Below are 19,345 nucleotides of genomic sequence, written 5' to 3' on the forward strand. Positions count from 1 at the left end.
AACACATGGATTGCAGCGGTTCAAGACAGTGACTGAGCACCAGGGATGGGTGAAGCAACTCAAGTTCTGTATGGAAGGAATCTGATCTCTATTGCACTTTCTGAAATGTCAAATTTGAACTGTTTTGTAATGTATTTTTTATGAATAAAATATATTCATGGGCAATGCCCAGATCCCATGAACGAAAGCCCGCCCCCCCCCCAAAAAAAGCCTTCATTTGCTAGGACGACCGTCAACTAATTATTTCAAAATTAATTACCAGTTAAGAATTTAAATAGGAGAAAACTAGCCATTGGCGAAAATTTATGTTGTCATTATTTGTCGACCTGGTTTTACCCAATAGTATCGATCACAGCTGTGTGTGTGTGTGTGTATATATATCTATTTAGAAAGCTGCTCTGTAAACGGATATAGAGGCGGTGCTAGAGTTTAGTTGAGTGCATAGACTGTGCGTGTGGGGGTTATTCCGTGTTATACTTTGTGTGCAACTGGTCTCTCGTGATAAAGCAACATGGCGTGGAAGGTCGGTGTCGCTGCAATTGTATTGTGTCTCATCATAATTGGTAAGTTTTTAAATGTAAAAGTCGTGTTAAGATTGCTGGGGTTTGAAAGCGACAAACTATCACCTTTGTATTTGCGGGGGAATTAAATTCTTAATGACAGCAGGTACATAGATGCAATGTCCTGTGGGAGTAGTTATCCAACAGCCCAGGTTAGACTGTTCAAGCGGTAAGTGGGTGATACTCGGGTGTTGGGAATCTTCACTCCGGTATTGGATTGTAAAGACTTTGTAGAAATGCCCAAAGGAGGAAGTTCTGATTCCACTGTAACCAAAATGAGGTCATTTATCCTTCAGTGAGAAGTGGAAGGGCCGTAATTTAAATATTGAGTGGGAAGGGGGTTATATTCGCTTGAAGTTGTCATTTCTTAAATATCCAGTGTTATTTGGAGCTAATTTAATGTGATCTGACCTCTCTTGGGCACGTGGTTGAATGGAGAGGTTAGGAACCAGTTTCACAATATCCAACGCCTAAAATTTTGGTTTCATTTCACTTTCCTTTCACTGCTTCCTGTTTTATTTTGGAAGAGAAGGCTTTGTTTTTGTTCATGATGTGGGTCTTAAATTTCCGGCATATTTGCACCAGAGATGCGCGCAAGTAATGTACAGCCTGAAAAAGTGGGGAATGGGGGGGGGGGATTGTGGTCACAACTGAATTATGTGCGAGTGCAATACGTGCTCTTCTCAATCCTTTGGTCAGTAATCGCTCCACCCATAATAATGGTCCCGCCCCTAAACTCCGAAGCTTCATGAGTTTCCTGCTTACGCCAGTTCGGGGGTTCTGTTGAGAGTTGAGACCAGGTTTTCAGGTGTAAACAAATTTCATTGCAATTTTTAAACGTCTCATTTATTCTCACTTGAGACATGTATTGCTTTCTGTATAAACCACATTAAAAATTGAAAAGCTTCCCCGATTACAAGTTCTTGCACCTGCTGTTAATGGTTAAATGAGTTCAAACTTTCAATATAATATGGTGAGTTTGGTGCTTTGGTTCCTTATTTGTACTGTTTTGCACCCATTTTACATTTGGGAGTATTCTAATGAGATTCACCAGAAAATTAGTGGCATTTTCAAGTCTAACTGCTGGATTTTGCCCAATGAGGAAAATCCAGACTATCAACATTCAACATTGTACTTTAGTTTGTCCAGTACTTGTCAACAAAAGGGTACCCATTCGAAATACAAGTAGACCTTGTATGATAGAAACAATGTACCCAAGTAAAATTGGTCATAACATTAATATGCAATCTCATTTCAGCTGATTTCAATTTAATTCCTGACTTGTGCAGTGCAGATCTTTTGTTTGTGGGATGTGAGCATTGCTGGCTAGGCCAGCATTTATTGCCCATCCCTAATTGTCCTTGAACTGTGGCTCGCTAGGCCATTTCAGAGGGCAGTTAACAGTCAACCACATTGTTGGTCTGGAGTCACATGTAGGCCAGACCACATAAGGATGACCGATTTCCTTCCCTAAAGGACATTAGTGAACCAGATGGGTTTTTACAACAATCAACAATGGTTTCATGGTCACCGTTAGACTAGCTTTTTTATTCTAGGTTTATTAATTGAATTCAAACTTCATATACCATGGCGGGATTCAAACACTTGTCCCCAGAGCTTTAGCCTGGGCTCTGGATTACTCGTCCAGTGACATTACACCACTGCAAGTGTACTACAGCCCTCCAAACAGTCAGGGAGAGATAGAGGAGCAGATATGTAGGCAAATCTCAGATGTAAAAGTAATAGGGTGGTAATAGGGGATTTCAACTTCCCCAATACTAACTGGGATAGTCTTTGTGCAAAAGGCTTTAAGGGGGCGGAATTCGTAAAATGCATACAGGAGAGCTTTTTGAACCAGCATGTAGAAAATCCTACCAGAGAAAGGGAAGTACTGGACCTAATCCCAGGGAATGAAGCCGGACAAGTTGTAGAAGTGTTGGTGGGGGAGCTTTTGGGGATTGTGACCATAACTAAGATTTAAGGTAATGATGGAAAAGAACAAAGATGGACAGGAAATAAAAGTACTGAATTGGAGGAAGGCTGATTTCAATATGATAAAACAGGCCAAAAGGGACTGGGAGCAGCTACTTGTAGGAAAGTCTACATCAGACCAGTGGGAGTCATTCAAAAAAGAAATAGAGTTCAGGGCCAACATGTTTGCGTAAAGGTGAAGGGTAGGACCAGCACTCCAGGGAATTCGATGTCAAGGGATATAGAGGATTGGATAAGGGAAAAAAGGCTTATGGCAGATTGAGTGCTGAAAACAGCAGAGGCCCTAGAGGAGTATAGAAAGTGTAGGGGAGTATTTAAAAAAAAAAGTACTTAGAGCTAAGAGGGGCCATGAAAAAACACTGGCAGACAAGATAAAGAAAAATCCCAAGGCATTTTATAAGTATATTAAGGGCAAGAGGATAACCAGGGAAAGAGCAGGGCCTATTAAGGACCAAAGTGGCAATCTGTGTGGAGCTGGAGGACAGGTGAGATTTCAAATGATTACTTTACATCTGTGTTCACTTTGGAGAAGGATGATGTAGAGATCAGGAAGGGGGATTGTGATATACTTGAACAAATTAGCATTGAAGTGGAGGTAGGGGGGGAAAGAAGTATTAGCTATTTTAGTGGGCTTAAAAATGGATAAATCCCCAGGCCTAGATGAGCTGTATCCCAGGCTGTTGAGGCAAGGGAGGAGATAAGGGCTTTGACATGAATTTTCAAATCCTCTCTGGTCACAGGAAAGGCACCAGAGGACTGGAGGACAGTGAATGTTGTACCATTAATCAAGAAGGGTAGCAGGGAGAAACCAGGTAATTACAGGCCAGTGAGTCTGACATCAGCGGTAGGATAAGCAGAGCTGTGGCAAATGGAATTTAATCCTAGGAAGTGTGAGGTGATGCATTTTGGGAGGACTAACAAGGCAAGGGAATATGAAATGGATGGTAGGACCCTAGGAAGTACAGGGGGTCAGAGGGACCTTGGTGCCCTTGTCCATAAATCACTGAAGGCAGCAGCACAGGTAGATAAGGTGGTTAGAAGCATATGGGATACTTGCCTTTATTAGCCGAGACAGAATATGAGCAGGGAGGTTATGATGGAGCTGTATAAAATGCCAGTTAGGCAACAGCTGGAGTACTGTGTACAGTTCTGGTCACCACACTATAGGAAGGATGTGATTGCACTGGAGAGGGTGCAGAGGAGATTCACTGCCTGAGCTGGAGCATTTCAGCTATGGAGAGAGACTGGATAGGCTAGGGTTGTTTCTCTTTGAGCAGAGAAGGCTGAGGGGGGGGGACCTGATTGAGGGATACAAAGTTGAGGGGCATTGATAGGATAGATAGGAAGGAACTCTTTCCCTTAGTGGATGGGTCAATAACCAAGGTGCATAGTTTTAAGATGAGGGATAGGAGGTTTAGAGGGGATTTGAGGAAATTTTTCAACTAGAGGGTGGTTAGAATCTGGAACACACTGCCTGAAGTGGTAATAGACGCAGGAACCCTCACAACATTGAAATATTCAGATGAGGGCTTGAAACGCTATAGCGCAAAGGCTACAGGCCAAGTGCTGGAAAATGGGATTGGAATAGTTTAAGTGCTTGATGTCCGGCACAGACATGATAGGCCAAAGGGCCTGCTTCTGTGCTGTATAACTGACTCACTCTACTTTCTATGGAGGAATTCTATGCCTTCTCTAGCTGGAGTATTTATATTGCAAGTTTGCTTTGGCAGTAAAGGAGTTTTTTTTATTCATTCACGGGATGTGGACGTCACTGGCCAGGCCAGCATTTGTTGCCCATCCCTAATTGCCCTTGAGAAGGTGGTGGTGAGCTGCCTTCTTGAACCGCTGCAGTCCATGTGGGGTAGGTACACCCACAGTGCTGTTAGGAAGGGAGTTCCAGGATTTTGACCCAGTGACAGTGAAGGAACGCGATATAGTTCCAAGTCAGGATGGTGTGTGACTTGGAGGGGGACTTGCAGGTGGTGGTGTTCCCATGTATTTGCTGCCCTTGTCCTTCTAGTTGGTAGAAGTCGCGGGTTTGGAAGGTGCTGTCGAAGGAGCCTTGGTGCATTGCTGCAGTGCATCTTGTAGATGGTACACACTGCTGCCACTGTGCGTCGGTGGTGGAGGGAGTGAATGTTTGTAGATGGGATGCCAATCAAGCGGGCTGCTTTGTCCTGGATGGTGTCGAGCTTCTTGAGTGTTGTTGGAGCTGCACCTATCCAGGCAAGTGGAGAGTATTCCATCACACTCCTGACTTATGCCTTGTAGATTGTGGACAGGCTTTGGGGAGTCAGGAGGTGAGTTACTCACCTCAGGATTCCTAGCCTCTGACCTGCTCTTGTAGCCACGGTATTTATATGGCTACTCCAGTTCAGTTTTCGGTCAATGGTAGCCCCTAGGATGTTGATAGTGGGGGATTCAGCGATGGTAATGCCGTTGAATGTCAAGGGGAGATGGTTAGATTCTCTCTTGTTGGAGATGGTCATTGCCTGGCACTTGTGTGGTGCGAATGTTACTTGCCACTTATCAGCCCAAGCCTGGATATTGTCCAGGTCTTGCTGCATTTCTACACGGACTGCTTCAGTATCTGAGGAGTCACGAATGGTGCTGAACATTGTGCAATCATCAGCGAACATCCCCACTTCTGACCTTATGATTGAAGGAAGGTCTTTTATGAAGCAGCTGAAGATGGTTGCGCCTAGGACTCTACCCTGAGGTACTCCTGCAGTGATGTCCTGGAGCTCAGATGATTGACCTACCACAACCATCTTCCTTTGCGCTAGGTATGACTCCAGCCAGTGGAGGGTTTTCCTCCTGATTCTCATTAACCTCAGTTTTGCTAGGGCTCCTTGATGTCATACTCGGTCAAATGCTGCCTTGATGTCAAAGGCAGTCACTCTCACCTCACCTCTTGAGTTCAGTTCTTTTGTCCATGTTTGACCAAGGCTGTAACGAGGTCAGGAGCTGAGTGGCCCTGGTGGAACCCAAACTGAGCATCACTGAGCAGGTTGTTGCTAAGCAAATGTCGCTTGATGGCACTGTTGATGACACCTTCCATCACTTTACTGATGATTGAGAGTAGGCTAATGGGGCGGTAGTTCGCCGGGTTGGATTTGTCCTGCTTTTTGTGTACAGGACATACCTGGGCAATTTTCCACATTGCAGGGTAGATGCCAGTGTTGTAGCTGTACTGGAACAGCTTGGCTAGGGGCGCGGCAAGTTCTGGAGCACAGGTCTTCAGTACTATTGCTGGAATGTTGTCAGGCCCCATAGCTTTTGCAGTATCCAGTGCCTTCAGTCGTTTCTTGATATCACGTGGAGTGAATCGAATTGGCTGAAGTTTGGTATCTGTGATGCTGGGGACTTCAGGAGGAGGCCGAGATGGATCATCAACTCGGCACTTCTGGCTGAAGATTGTTGCAAATGCTTCAGCCTTATCTTTCGCACTGATGTGCTGGGCTCCCCCATCATTGAGGATGGGGATATTTGTGGAGCCACCTCCTCCAGTTAGTTGTTTAATTGTCCACCGCCATTCACGGCTGGATGTGGCAAGACTGCAGAGCTTAGATTTGATCCGTTGGTTATGGGATCGCTTAGCTCTGTGTCACATGCTGCTTACGCAGTTTGGCGTGCAAGTAGTCCTGGGTTGTAGCTTCACCAGGTTGCCACCTCATTTTGAGGTATGCCTGGTGCTGCTCCTGGCATGCCCTCCTCCACTCTTCATTCAACCAGCGTTGGTCTCCTGGCTTGATGGTAATGGTAAAGTGGGGGATATGCCGGGCCATGAGGTTACAGATTGTGGTTGAGTACAATTCTGATGATGGCCCACAGTGCCTCATGGATGCCCAGTTTTGCATTGCTAGATCCATTCGAAATCTATCCCATTCAGCACGGTGATAGTGCCACACAACACGATGGACGGTATCCTCAATGTGAAGGCAGGACTTTGTCTCCACAAGGTCACTCCTACCAATACTGTCATGGACAGATGCATCTGCGGCAGACAGATTGGTGAGGACAAGGTAGAGTATGTTGTTCCCTCGTGTTGGTTCCCCCACCACCTGCCGCAGACCCAGTCTAGCAGCCATGTCCTTTAGGACTCGGCCAGCTTGGTCAGTAGTGGTGCTACCGAGCCACTCATGGTGATGGACATTGAAGTCCCCCACCCAGAGTACATTTTGTGCCCTTGCAGTGCTTCCTCCAAGTGCTGTTCAACATGGAGGAGTACTGAGTCATCAGCTGAGGTAATCAGTAGGAGGTTACCTTGCCCATATTTGATCTGATGCCATGAGACTTCATGAGGTCCGGAGTCGATGTTGAGGACTCCCAGGGCAACTCTCTCCCTACTGTATACCCCTGTGCCACCACCTCTGCTGGGTCTGTCCTGTCGGTGGGACAGGACGTACCCGGGGATGGTGATGGCGGTGTAGTTATTCAGTGTTTACACACACTTCCTGTGAACAATGAAAAAACTGGTGTGTAAAAGCAAAAAGGCAAGTCTGAGAATCTTTCAGATATTTTTAACTTTTTATGCGCCTATAATTTTTATTCTTGCTTCCCTGATGTGCAAATCTACTGAGTTCATAAGCTTGAGGCCAGTCTTGCATTTTGTAACATGGGCAAGTTTCTTTTTTAAAACAAAAAAAAATCTATTTCATGTTGGTTTCAGAAAATCACACTTCTGATCTCTCAATTTGCCCAAGAGCAACTAGCGACAGCAATTAGATTCTTTAATTTGACATTGGTAGACATGGCTTTCCTTTTTTAAAGACTATATTCTTAGCCTGCCATGAACAATATCATGATACATACCTAGTATCAAGATAACACTATGTGAGGAGGAGAAAATGAAGCAGTGAGATGTGTATTATTTATGTTGAATACATAGACTCTTGATCTGCTTAATTTAGCCAAACTGCCAGATTTTACATAACTAAAATAAGGGATCCAGGAGGAGAAAACTTTTCCTGTAACTTAATCCAGTGGCATAATTCAGAGGAGGATTTTTGGATTCCTGGCGAGCATTTATTCAAAAATCACCAAAGTTAGTCATTTACCTCATTACTGTTTGTAGGAGTTTCCTGCACATATGTTAGCAGCTGTCTGATTACATTGCAATTATTACATTTTGCTGGGAATTTTTTGGGGCGCCTGAAAATGTGAAAGGCAGTGCCTTATTGTGAAAAACAGTAACCCACTTTTTGCTCTTAGACTTGACTTGCAATATTAGTAAACTCACTGAATTGAATAATGGGATCTTTCATATCTATGAATTGCATTAATCTAATTAACTAAACAGATTAACACAGATTACTCTTTGCTGTTGCAGGTGCTGACACGGACAAGGCCCCCGAGGGGGAGGGAGCCGCCAGGGACAAGGCCCCCGAGGGGGAGGGAGCCGCCAGGGATAAGGCCCCCGAGGGGGAGGGAGCCGCCAGGGATAAGGCCCCCGAGGGGGAGGGAGCCGCCAGGGATAAGGCCCCCGAGGGGGAGGGAGCCGCCAGGGATAAGGCCCCCGAGGGGGAGGGAGCCGCCAGGGATAAGGCCCCCGAGGGGGAGGGAGCCGCCAGGGATAAGGCCCCCGAGGGGGAGGGAGCCGCCAGGGATAAGGCCCCCGAGGGGGAGGGAGCCGCCAGGGATAAGGCCCCCGAGGGGGAGGGAGCCGCCAGGGATAAGGCCCCCGAGGGGGAGGGAGCCGCCAGGGATAAGGCCCCCGAGGGGGAGGGAGCCGCCAGGGATAAGGCCCCCGAGGGGGAGGGAGCCGCCAGGGCTAAGGCCCCCGAGGGGGAGGGAGCCGCCAGGGCTAAGGCCCCCGAGGGGGAGGGAGCCGCCAGGGCTAAGGCCCCCGAGGGGGAGGGAGCCGCCAGGGCTAAGGCCCCCGAGGGGGAGGGAGCCGCCAGGGCTAAGGCCCCCGAGGGGGAGGGAGCCGCCAGGGCTAAGGCCCCCGAGGGGGAGGGAGCCGCCAGGGCTAAGGCCCCCGAGGGGGAGGGAGCCGCCAGGGCTAAGGCCCCCGAGGGGGAGGGAGCCGCCAGGGCTAAGGCCCCCGAGGGGGAGGGAGCCGCCAGGGCTAAGGCCCCCGAGGGGGAGGGAGCCGCCAGGGCTAAGGCCCCCGAGGGGGAGGGAGCCGCCAGGGCTAAGGCCCCCGAGGGGGAGGGAGCCGCCAGGGCTAAGGCCCCCGAGGGGGAGGGAGCCGCCAGGGCTAAGGCCCCCGAGGGGGAGGGAGCCGCCAGGGCTAAGGCCCCCGAGGGGGAGGGAGCCGCCAGGGCTAAGGCCCCCGAGGGGGAGGGAGCCGCCAGGGCTAAGGCCCCCGAGGGGGAGGGAGCCGCCAGGGCTAAGGCCCCCGAGGGGGAGGGAGCCGCCAGGGCTAAGGCCCCCGAGGGGGAGGGAGCCGCCAGGGCTAAGGCCCCCGAGGGGGAGGGAGCCGCCAGGGCTAAGGCCCCCGAGGGGGAGGGAGCCGCCAGGGCTAAGGCCCCCGAGGGGGAGGGAGCCGCCAGGGCTAAGGCCCCCGAGGGGGAGGGAGCCGCCAGGGCTAAGGCCCCCGAGGGGGAGGGAGCCGCCAGGGCTAAGGCCCCCGAGGGGGAGGGAGCCGCCAGGGCTAAGGCCCCCGAGGGGGAGGGAGCCGCCAGGGCTAAGGCCCCCGAGGGGGAGGGAGCCGCCAGGGCTAAGGCCCCCGAGGGGGAGGGAGCCGCCAGGGCTAAGGCCCCCGAGGGGGAGGGAGCCGCCAGGGCTAAGGCCCCCGAGGGGGAGGGAGCCGCCAGGGCTAAGGCCCCCGAGGGGGAGGGAGCCGCCAGGGCTAAGGCCCCCGAGGGGGAGGGAGCCGCCAGGGCTAAGGCCCCCGAGGGGGAGGGAGCCGCCAGGGCTAAGGCCCCCGAGGGGGAGGGAGCCGCCAGGGCTAAGGCCCCCGAGGGGGAGGGAGCCGCCAGGGCTAAGGCCCCCGAGGGGGAGGGAGCCGCCAGGGCTAAGGCCCCCGAGGGGGAGGGAGCCGCCAGGGCTAAGGCCCCCGAGGGGGAGGGAGCCGCCAGGGCTAAGGCCCCCGAGGGGGAGGGAGCCGCCAGGGCTAAGGCCCCCGAGGGGGAGGGAGCCGCCAGGGCTAAGGCCCCCGAGGGGGAGGGTGCCGACACGGAAAAGGCCCCCAAGGGGGAAGGTGCCGCCACGGATAATGCTGTCGAGGGAGAGGGTGCAGGCAATTTCATAATTTATCTTATAAGTGGATCACTGTTTGTCGCCGTCGTATATATCCTATACCACAACAAAAATAAGGTAAGCTGCTGAGTTTTGTGATTCGTGTACCAAGTGCAATAAATTTAGTTTAAGGTGTAAAGGGTTAGAGCCAGTATACTATCCAAGTTTGTCTTGATTCTCATGCAAATGTGCTTTTGAGTGAGGAAGAATAATTGTGCATCTGTTAAAATAGAATATTTGGAAGAGACACTGCAATGTTGGAAGTGTGAAGTATAAAAAATGACATGCAACTTAATGTGTAGTCACTTTCCTAAGTCAAAAGCCTGGTTGGGAGAAGTGACCTTGAACTCTAGAGGGAGGGGTCAAACTTTGAGGTCAATTTTATGTGAAAATTGTGTATAGTTTAAATAGTGCTTGCAATTCACCTGGTGAAATGCTACTCATGTAAAATAAAACTGGAAGATAAATTTAATTCCATCAGTTCTAATTTAACATTGTAGGCCTTACTTTAATAGTATTGCAGATGTACTTTCTCTGGCTGTATACTGGTAGAACTGGCAGGATTTTTGGCAGCAATGGTCATCCTGCTAGTTCATTCCTCCATCCCCTGCCCAACTCCATGAGGATAGAAGGCCCAATATGAGATTTTCTTATCCTGTTGGAATTTTGGAACATGGCTAGAAGTGGATTCTGCCTCATTGTTCCTTCCCTTCCACCCCACCCACTTTGCACCACTTCTGTGCCCAAAATGGATGCAATTCACTGGATTAAATATTCTTGCAAACCTAATTAACTCAAAGTAACATCAGATTCCTAATCCTAGGTGAACATGAGATTAGCATGCATGGAAATTGCATTGGTACAGATCACGTAGAAAAATGTGATATGAAATGAGGTTTACAATATTGCTATTTGTAACTGAACTTGTTTTATTATTTGGTAGTGAATGTGGCAGATTATTTGTCAATTGATCATTATCTTTTCTATTATGATGCAACTTTACTTGCATCAAGTATTTAAGCTGACTTTGGAGTGGGCTAAGGGGTGAAGTGGAATTTTAACTTAACGGGCCTATCAAGAAACAGACTGTCAAGTGCAACACTGGTTTTACGCCGTCTGATTTTATAGTCCATTTTTGGAGTCATTGGAGAGTAATGCTGGCAGAGTATTAACTGGTGTTCCACCTGGCAAGAAGTTAAAATTACCCCCTTGGTTATTAGAAAATGAGTCATAGACTCAGCTGATGATCTAAGATTAAATCTTTAAGTTGTATTATGTCATGGTAGGCAGGATACTTCAATGATGGCCAGAGACTCTGTTTTAAGATGAGCTATCTATATACTATGTACCTGATTATTCCAGATCACTGCCTTGTGTCAGAAAAATGGGCCCAGAAGAGCTAGACGTCCAAAGGTATCTGAATATCAGCGGCTTGATCAGAATTTAAGTGAAGTCATCACCAGTCTGAAAAAGAAAAATCTTGATTGAGACAAGTTTTGAGGTATGTTCTTGAAATGTTTGTCTTCTTATAAAGTATCTTTGACTTTTTACCTAATGGATGACACCTAATGTGCTCAATGGATGTATCAGTTTATAGTTGGCTTTATTCAATACCTTCATTTGGGGACCTTGGACCTAGTTTATTCTGCATTTTGTGTAATGAACCATTCATAAAAGCTTACTGCTACTTGTCTGGAGTTGTTTATAATGCTGTAGTGCTTTTTTTTTTGCCCTGAGATTCATGCTCCGACCTGGAAGCAAAGGAAAGCCCTGGCAAAAAAGCAAAGAGATTTGCTCCATTTTGATGTCTTCTGAAATCCTATTCATGGTTTTTCATTGTAATTGCTCATTCAAGATCAGAGGTTAAGTTAGCACTGAGGTGCCCTTTAAATAGTGTGATAAAACTGCAATAGCTGCTTTGGTAGTTATAGGTGACTCTTGCTGAGCTTAAGTAAACTCTACCACTTTAATGTCCTTGTATCATTAGCTATCAGCATGAACTGGCAGATGTACCCCTTACCAGCTTTTGGTTCCTGAATCTCATCTGTCCCTTCTAACTGGGATTTGTGAAGGGAAGAGAATTGTCTCCCTGGCTGGAACACATTCAAACATATCAAGTTGCTTGAGAAAAGCAAGCACTATTTTTACACACGACTGCCTCCACTTGCATCCCTCTTAACACATCTTTTTAAGAGGTGGGATGAGATCACTTCTACTGGCTGACATGAGTAATATTGATGTAATCCATACTCTAGGGGTGAGAGTATTTATCAGCTTTTGCACTGTTTGTCCCAAGGTGAGTAGGCCAGAATTCTGAGTCAGGTGGCTGGTCGGCTTCTAGATTAAAATACAATTCTCCTGGTGGGCAGTTAACAAATGTCAATTGTGTAATAGAATGAAGTAGAATTAATCTAATTGCATTAATGTGTTCTCTCTCTAAAAGGTTTACAACATTGTGTAAAACATTCCACCAAATTAAAGCTCTGAAGCCACAAATCCTTGAAAAACTGGAAATGGAGGAAAAATGTTGACGCAGTTTTAAAAAAAAACCCAACATAGGAAGAAGGTCCTCTTTGAAGATTTCAGTCCACTTGCAGCTTTGCTTACCAGTAAACCCAATGGAAGAAACTCATGTTAACACTGTCCACGTGTAATAACAAAGTGCCTTTTTATCCTATGGTTTAAAACTTGATTTATTTTAACTCAGCATCTCTTTGTACAAAGCTGCCCCTCAAACATATTGTAAAACTTTGGTTGAATTGTAACTTGTAGGCAGAGTTGGTCTATTTTGTACATGCATTTATAAAATTGTGATTCTTTAAGATAATTCTGTTCTACTTGCAGACAGTTTTTTCAGATAATTAAATAAGCTTGATATATATCCAAACTACAATAGTTTTCTATGATCAGATCTAGGTATAGATTGGATCCAAGGCCATAGTATCATTTGGCAATTTGTACAAATGCAATTTTGAATATTTACTATTTTTTTTAGCTCTCCAGAATTTTCATGTGCCTTACTTGCCCATGCCCATTACTTGTATTGCAAGTATTGAAATTGTATCAAAATAGTCTCAACTGTTTTCATATTTAATAGGTTGCTGCTTATAAGTAAATACATGTTCTATTTTTGTGTATATTCACTTTTTATGGAGCCATTGTACACTGATTTTTACAATGCTTGAGTGAAATAGATTACTACATCCAGGTCTCTTCATCTGGTTGTGTACTTGTGCTGGGATGAGTGCAGGGCTTGCTTAATTCATGTTCTTAGTTTTGATCTGTTAGCCCTGGGTGAAAGAAGGAAATAGTCCTACTTAGTAAAAGGAAAGCAAAATACAGAAAATCTTGAAACAAAAAAATGCTGGAAATGCTTGGTGTTCCTCAAGGGTCAGTGCTAGGATCGTTCCTTTTTTAAAAAATATATAAATGATATTTGGAATACAGTAGAATTTCTAAATTTGCTGCCAATTATAACAAACTTGGAGTGGCAGTGAGGATGATGCCAACTATCTGCAACAGGTCATCAGCTAGCAGAATGGGTAGACAAGTGGCAGATGGAATTTAATACATGTGCAAGGTGATGCAGTTTGTCAGAAGGGAGAGATAGGGCGAGGCTATATAGACTTAATGACAGTTTTGAAGAATGTAGGAACAAGAGGGCCTGGGCGTTCGTGTGCATTGATTTTTGAAGGTGTGGGACATATTGAGTAGTTAAAGCATATAGGATCTTGGGCTTCATAAATGGAGGCATTGAGTACAATGCCTGGTCAGACCCCAACTGGAGTATTGTCCCGTTCTGGTCACTACACTCCTTTAGAAAAGATGTGAGGTTCCTTAAGAGGGTATAGAAGATTTACCAGAATAGTTCCAGGGATGGGGGATTTTAGTTACAAGGTTAGGTTGGAAAAGCTGGGATTGCACTGAGTAAAGGTTTTGGGCAAGAGAAGCAGGGGCAATGTGAGGAAAAACTTTTTTACACAGCAACTGATAATGACCTAGAACACTTTGCTCACAAGGGTGATGGAAATGGAGAATCAATGATTTCATAAGGAAATTGGCACTTGGAGAAAAAAAAAACTTGGAGGGCCATGGACTGAGCAGAGCAATGGGACTGGCTAGATTGAGTAATCAGCTGACTGGCCTCCTCCTGTGCCATAAATGACTAGTGCAACCTGACCTGAAGATTTAGTTAATCATTTAAATGAGGGCAGCACAAAATCTGCATGCCACCTGCCTCAATAGGCGCCAACATTGTGAATCACGACTCCCTGCGCTCAAGTGGACTTTAATGAATCTTAAGCCAAACTTTTCCCAATAGTTGAAAGGTTAATAACCAGAGGCCACAGATTCAAGGTGATTGAAACCAGAAGCAACATGAAAAACCTTTTTATGCAATAAGTAGTTAGGATTTGGAATGCACTGCCTCATGGGTTGGGGAATACAGATTCTATAGAAGCCTTTAAAGGGGAAATTGGAAAAATACTTAAGAATTGTAGGGATCTAGGAATGAGCTGAGGTGCAAGACTCACTGGATTGCTCTTTGAAAGGGTCAACAGAGACCAGATGGGGCAAATGACTACCTCCTTTGCTGTGCTACTCTGATTCTATGATTTGAGTTGAGAGAAACAGAATAAACATTTCACGTCAGTAACCTTTCATCAGATCTACTTTACTTACCAGTTGTTAGGATCATTAGCAGTAGCTAGATTGCAGTGCTGGAAGAGTGGAGAAGTAAGCCTCCACTCCGTCCCAGACTGTGCTATCTTAAATCAAACAGATGCTTTCCCCAGCAGCCCCCACAGCCTCAATTCTTTATAAAGACAGATACATGTGAACATACAAATTAGGAGCAGAAGGAGCCATTCGGCCCCTCTAGCCTACTCCACTATTCAATAAGGTCATGGTTGATCTGTGTCTCAAATCCCACACTCCCATCTGCCCCTGATAACCTTTGATTTCCTTGCCTAACAAGAACCTATCTACCCCCTGCCTTAACATTATTTAATGATCCTGTCTCCACCACCTCTGAAGCAGAATTCCAAAGTTGCACAACACTCAGAAAAAAATTCTCCTCATCTCTGTCCTAAAAGGGCGGCCCTTAAGTTTAAAACAGTTTCCCCCTAGTTCTGGATCCCCCCTGAAGAGGAAACATCCTTTCCACATCCACCTTGTCAAGACCGTTCAGCATCTTATATACTTCAATCAAATCTCCCCTTATTCTTCTAAACTCCAGTGAAAACAAGCCCAAACTGTCCAACCTTTCCTTATAAGACAGATGTCCCAGCATCTATAGTGGGGCTGCATATGTTTTATGGTGATAAGAAATGCTGGGACAGCTTAACTCCGTAATTGATAGCCCATATTTTTTCTTCTCATTGGCTGTACATTGTGTATGTAATATGTATGTATATTGTTACGATCAGGTGAGGTGTGGTCAAAAGCCTCCCCTCTTGCCCCTCCATGTTTGACTGCAACAGGCCATATTTCTTTTTAAAAAGTGTGTATGCTTACCAATTTAGTGATTGTTTAACCATCTTACATGCTATGATCATAAAAGAACCAATCGAGACAGGTTTTCTTGAGTTTAACAAAGAAAGGGGTTAGCTTTATTGTACTTAAACCAATCTAAGTAAAATAATAAACTACGTTCCAACTTTCTCACACGCTCCTGAGATTCACGGACGCAAATAGGTTACAGAGTGGGGAAGAATAGATTGGTTGGATTAGAGTCCGGAGCAATAAAAACAAAGTACACAGTGTATGGAGTTTGGTAACTCAGTTGTCCTCTGGTTGAGCGCCATGGTCCTGAGGCTTCCAGCTTGTAGATGTGGCCAGCTGGTTTAGGGCTTTCTTGGAGACAGTGATGCAGAAAGTTTTCTTCAGGGGGACGGTCTACAGCAATGATAGGCTTGGATGATTACAGCCAATAGGCAGAGTTCAAACTTGCAAGGTGGTCTGGAGAGAGAGACCCCACTTGGGTCTTTACTGGTCAGTCTCCGTTTCTTGTCTACCTGCAGAGAGAGAGAGAGCAACTAGCTTAAAACACACAGATGGTGGGTCTGTTACATGGCCCAGTGTGTATTCTCTCTCTCTTGCAAATTAATTAGTTCATGTCTAAGAATTCCAATCTCTCTCTGGGTCCTACTGTTCCAGTGATTACCTTTTGAGTGGTCCATCTCCACCAGTGTTAATGTTCCAATATTGCCTTTAATGTCTTGTTAATGAGGACAGGACAGGTAGTCCATTCAAAATTCCCAGGCCATTGTTCTAGATGGGGACTCACCAGACCTTATGTCCCCACCTCAATACATTGGAATGTCGGGTATTTTGATGCAAAGTATAGTGACTATTTTAGCTGCTAGCAGTCACCTTTTATTAGTTTTTTCCCCTTTTTTTAAAAGTTTAATTCAGGTTTCTAACCGATGGATTAAAAAATTATCATTCAGCATAGCACATGCTCATGACAATATATTAATGTCTGTGTGTGAGAGAGAGAGAGACTAGCTGCAAAAATGGTTAGTAATTTGGAGCAGTTACATTGGCACTAACAGAGCAGAGATGGGAGTATTTTTTTTCCAGAGCAGGATGCAGACGTAAGTGGGATTGGAGGAGGGTAGGGGAACATGGGTGGTGAGATACACAAGGAAGTGGTTGGATATGGCCTTATTCATCATTTTGATGATAGGACTAGAGAGCTGCCATAGACAGCAAGGTTCAGGAGGTGACTACAAATGTGGGTAAAGGGTTTATATTCAGGTAGAGGTGAAGAGAGGACAAGGTGAGTTAAAATGGAGTTTTAAATCACCGAGTATAACGATTCACTCAGTGCAAAAGCTGAAAGGAGAGGAGGTAAAATATCTCGAGAAATTCTGGCTAGGACAGGGTGGTAGAGAATGATTTTAAAGGAGAATCAAGATGAGTGGACCAAGGTGAGGTGCTCAAAAGAGGACAAGGTGTCAGAGGAGATGGGCAAGGGGACGAGAAAGACTGAGATGTGCCTTAGTGATCATGGCCGCACTGCCAATGTGGCAGTTTGGGGGAGGAAGATGGTGGAAAGTATAACCAGAAGTAAGTGTTGCCACCAGTAACACAAATGTCAGTCAAAGCCAAAATGACAATGCAATCGCCCTTAATAGTTACAGATGTAAGGTTTGAGTGAACTGACATTCTGGAAAGAAATGCCGAAAGGGTGGTTATTTTTGATTCTCCAATAGAGCAAAGGGGTAGTGATAGGTGAGGTGAGCAGGGAAGGGAATGAGCTCCATTGGATACACTGGCTGCAAAGGTCAGGAAGAGAGGAAGACGGGACATCAGAGCTGTTGCTTATGAGGAGTCAGCAATGGATGACTCAATGGGACCTTTGGAGAATGGCAGGAGAGGCACAGACATAGGCTTGTCGGGGTGGGGGTAGGAATACAAGCCTGGGAATGCAGCAGAAGGGTATGTAGAGAAGTAGTGATGGGTTGGAGGGAAAAATACCTAAGAGGAGACAAATGAAAGATGGCATGACTGGGTGACAGGAAAGGAAGGAGACAGGACAGAATGGTCCATGAGAAGAAAGAAAATGGAGATCGCAGAAATGGGTTCAGGACCTTTGCAGCAGCCAAAACGTGCACAGGTAATTCAGGTCACAGAGGCAAGACAAAGATTAAAGATATGTTCTGGCTGTAAATTGATAAGGACCAGATGACATGTAATAGTTAACGATAAAGGACACAAAAACGCCTATTTCATCCTCTGCTTCCACCCCTACTTCAGCCCATTAGCTACTGAAACCCTTATGCATCTCTTTGTTCCCTTCAGACATGACTATTCCAGTTTTCTCCTGACCAGTCTACCATTCTCCACATTCCATAAACTTCAGCTCATGCAAACCTCTGCAGTTCATATCCATCCCGCACCAAGTCCCACTCACCCATCACCCCTGTCCTTGCTAACATACATTGGAGCTGTTGGGGGACTGAAACCCAATTTAAAATGATCAGCTTTGTATATGAATCCCTTCATGACCTTGTCCCTCCCCAACTCAACCGCCTCCAGCCCTACAACACCCCAAGAATTCTCCACTCTGCCCATTTAGGCCTCTCTGGTCTTATCTTTACTCCATCATTGGCAGCTGTGTCTTCATCCAGGCCTCACGCTCAAACTCCCTCTCCTCCCGGAAGACCCAGTTTACCCACCCCGGGCTAGGTTTTGGTCACCCCTCCTAACATTAGCTGAGTCAACTTTTGTCTAATTAGGGCGTTCTAAAGCACTTTGGGAAGGACGTCAAAGGTGTTGTATTAATGCAATTTGTGCATTTGTTTCACTCAGAATTATACGTGAAGCTTTTTAATCGTTATCTTGCTGCAAATGTAATGTGTATACATAGTCTCTCCTCGAAAAAAACTAAGAGGGAGTGAACGTGCACACTTCATCAAACCTGCGCCCTGTACAGACTACAATAGGAAATGCAGGATGTTCTCAAAGCGCCACTTCGTCTTTGTTCGTGGGTGGGGGGAAAGGAAGCTGAATTTTCCGAAAGTAGATGGTTCCCAATAAATTGGAAGTTCGGTATCAGCGTGTTATCGGACTGGGAGCCGAGGGATCTAAATTTACCCCTTGCATCCTACACAGGAAATGTGAGGAAACACCCAGTGAAAACTCGCTAACTTGAGCCATTTCCAGAACTCCGAATAAAACTGTCCTTCAAATCTGCGAGATCAGGGATTCCGCCACTAAATCCGAGACTGGGAGCTAATCCTATTTGCCGTACAATTTTGAAACGATATATAGATGTAAGTACACACTTCAGCCACAGCCATTGAAGTGCTGGGTTTATTGAAGTGAGTGCAGGGGGCGGAACTGTAACTGGTTACTCAGAGCCTTCAGTTTCAGATCCAATCATTTCCTCAGCTCACTGCGTCGAACACAATTTGTCAATTTCAGCGACAACCGACCAACTGTGAAGAAAGGTTCTTCCTGTTGTTTCACTCTGCTGCTTCTAATCGCTTAGGCCGAAGGTACTGGTAAAACTTTTCTCATGAATTTAATTCGATTTTGGATTTGGAGGGTAGAAAGACATCTCTTTTAGATAAGTGTGCGATCTGTCTCGCAGATTCCACATAAATACTTTGATCCAATCATTTTCAGTTTGATGTGATGTCCTTTGTTTCAAAATTATTAATACTTAAAAACTAGTTCCACGACAATATGCTCAACTGTGTAGATAAAACTAAATATTAATGGAAATACTTGTTGCCCTATTTTTAAGTACCGATGGTGACTTTTAGCTTTTTAAAATATGACCATCTTATTTGTAAGCAACTGCCCTGGACAGTGGCATATAGTTTTTTTCTATGTCAGAGGATGTGGGTGTCGCTGGCCCATCTCTAATTGCCCTTGAAAACTGATTGACATATTAGGCCATTTTAAAGGGCAGTTAAGAGTCAACCACATTGCTGTGGGTCTGGAGTCACGTGTAGACCAGGTAAGGACGGCAGATTTCCTTCCCTAAGGGACATTGAACCAGATGGGTTTTTATGACAATCGATAGTTTTATGACACCAATACTGAGACTAATTTACAATTCTGAATTGTTAATAATTAATTGAATTTAAATTCCA

General features: G+C 45.7%; 2 protein-coding genes across 2 annotated transcripts in view; both read left to right on the forward strand.

The window, feature by feature from the left end:
* Positions 1-402: 402 nt before the first annotated feature.
* Positions 403-14,391, forward strand: LOC137380690 (spidroin-1-like). The gene is made up of 4 exons (XM_068052944.1): positions 403-563; positions 7,885-9,815; positions 11,100-11,238; positions 12,181-14,391. The coding sequence occupies exons 1-3, from the start codon at positions 512-514 to the stop codon at positions 11,223-11,225; spliced, it is 2,109 nt and encodes a 702-aa protein (XP_067909045.1). The 5' UTR covers positions 403-511; the 3' UTR covers positions 11,226-11,238; positions 12,181-14,391.
* A 4,246-nt stretch (positions 14,392-18,637) lies between these two features.
* casp7 (caspase 7, apoptosis-related cysteine peptidase) overlaps positions 18,638-19,345 on the forward strand; it is a 59,824-nt gene continuing 59,116 nt past the window's right edge. The window contains exon 1 of the mRNA XM_068052945.1: positions 18,638-18,742. The gene's annotated coding sequence lies outside the window, so the exon portion shown is untranslated. The remainder of the gene's footprint in view (positions 18,743-19,345) is intronic.

Source organism: Heterodontus francisci, chromosome 20 (assembly GCF_036365525.1).
Source record: "Heterodontus francisci isolate sHetFra1 chromosome 20, sHetFra1.hap1, whole genome shotgun sequence".
Lineage (NCBI taxonomy): Eukaryota > Metazoa > Chordata > Chondrichthyes > Heterodontiformes > Heterodontidae > Heterodontus > Heterodontus francisci.

Excerpts from the sequence above, each read along its gene's own strand:
- LOC137380690 (XM_068052944.1), top strand. The coding sequence starts at position 512 with ATGGCGTGGAAGGTCGGTGTCGCTGCAATTGTATTGTGTCTCATCATA. Across the intron at positions 564-7,884 it reads ATTGTGTCTCATCATAATTG|GTGCTGACACGGACAAGGCC; the intron begins GTAAGTTTTTAA and ends TTGCTGTTGCAG. Across the intron at positions 9,816-11,099 it reads TATACCACAACAAAAATAAG|ATCACTGCCTTGTGTCAGAA; the intron begins GTAAGCTGCTGA and ends TGATTATTCCAG.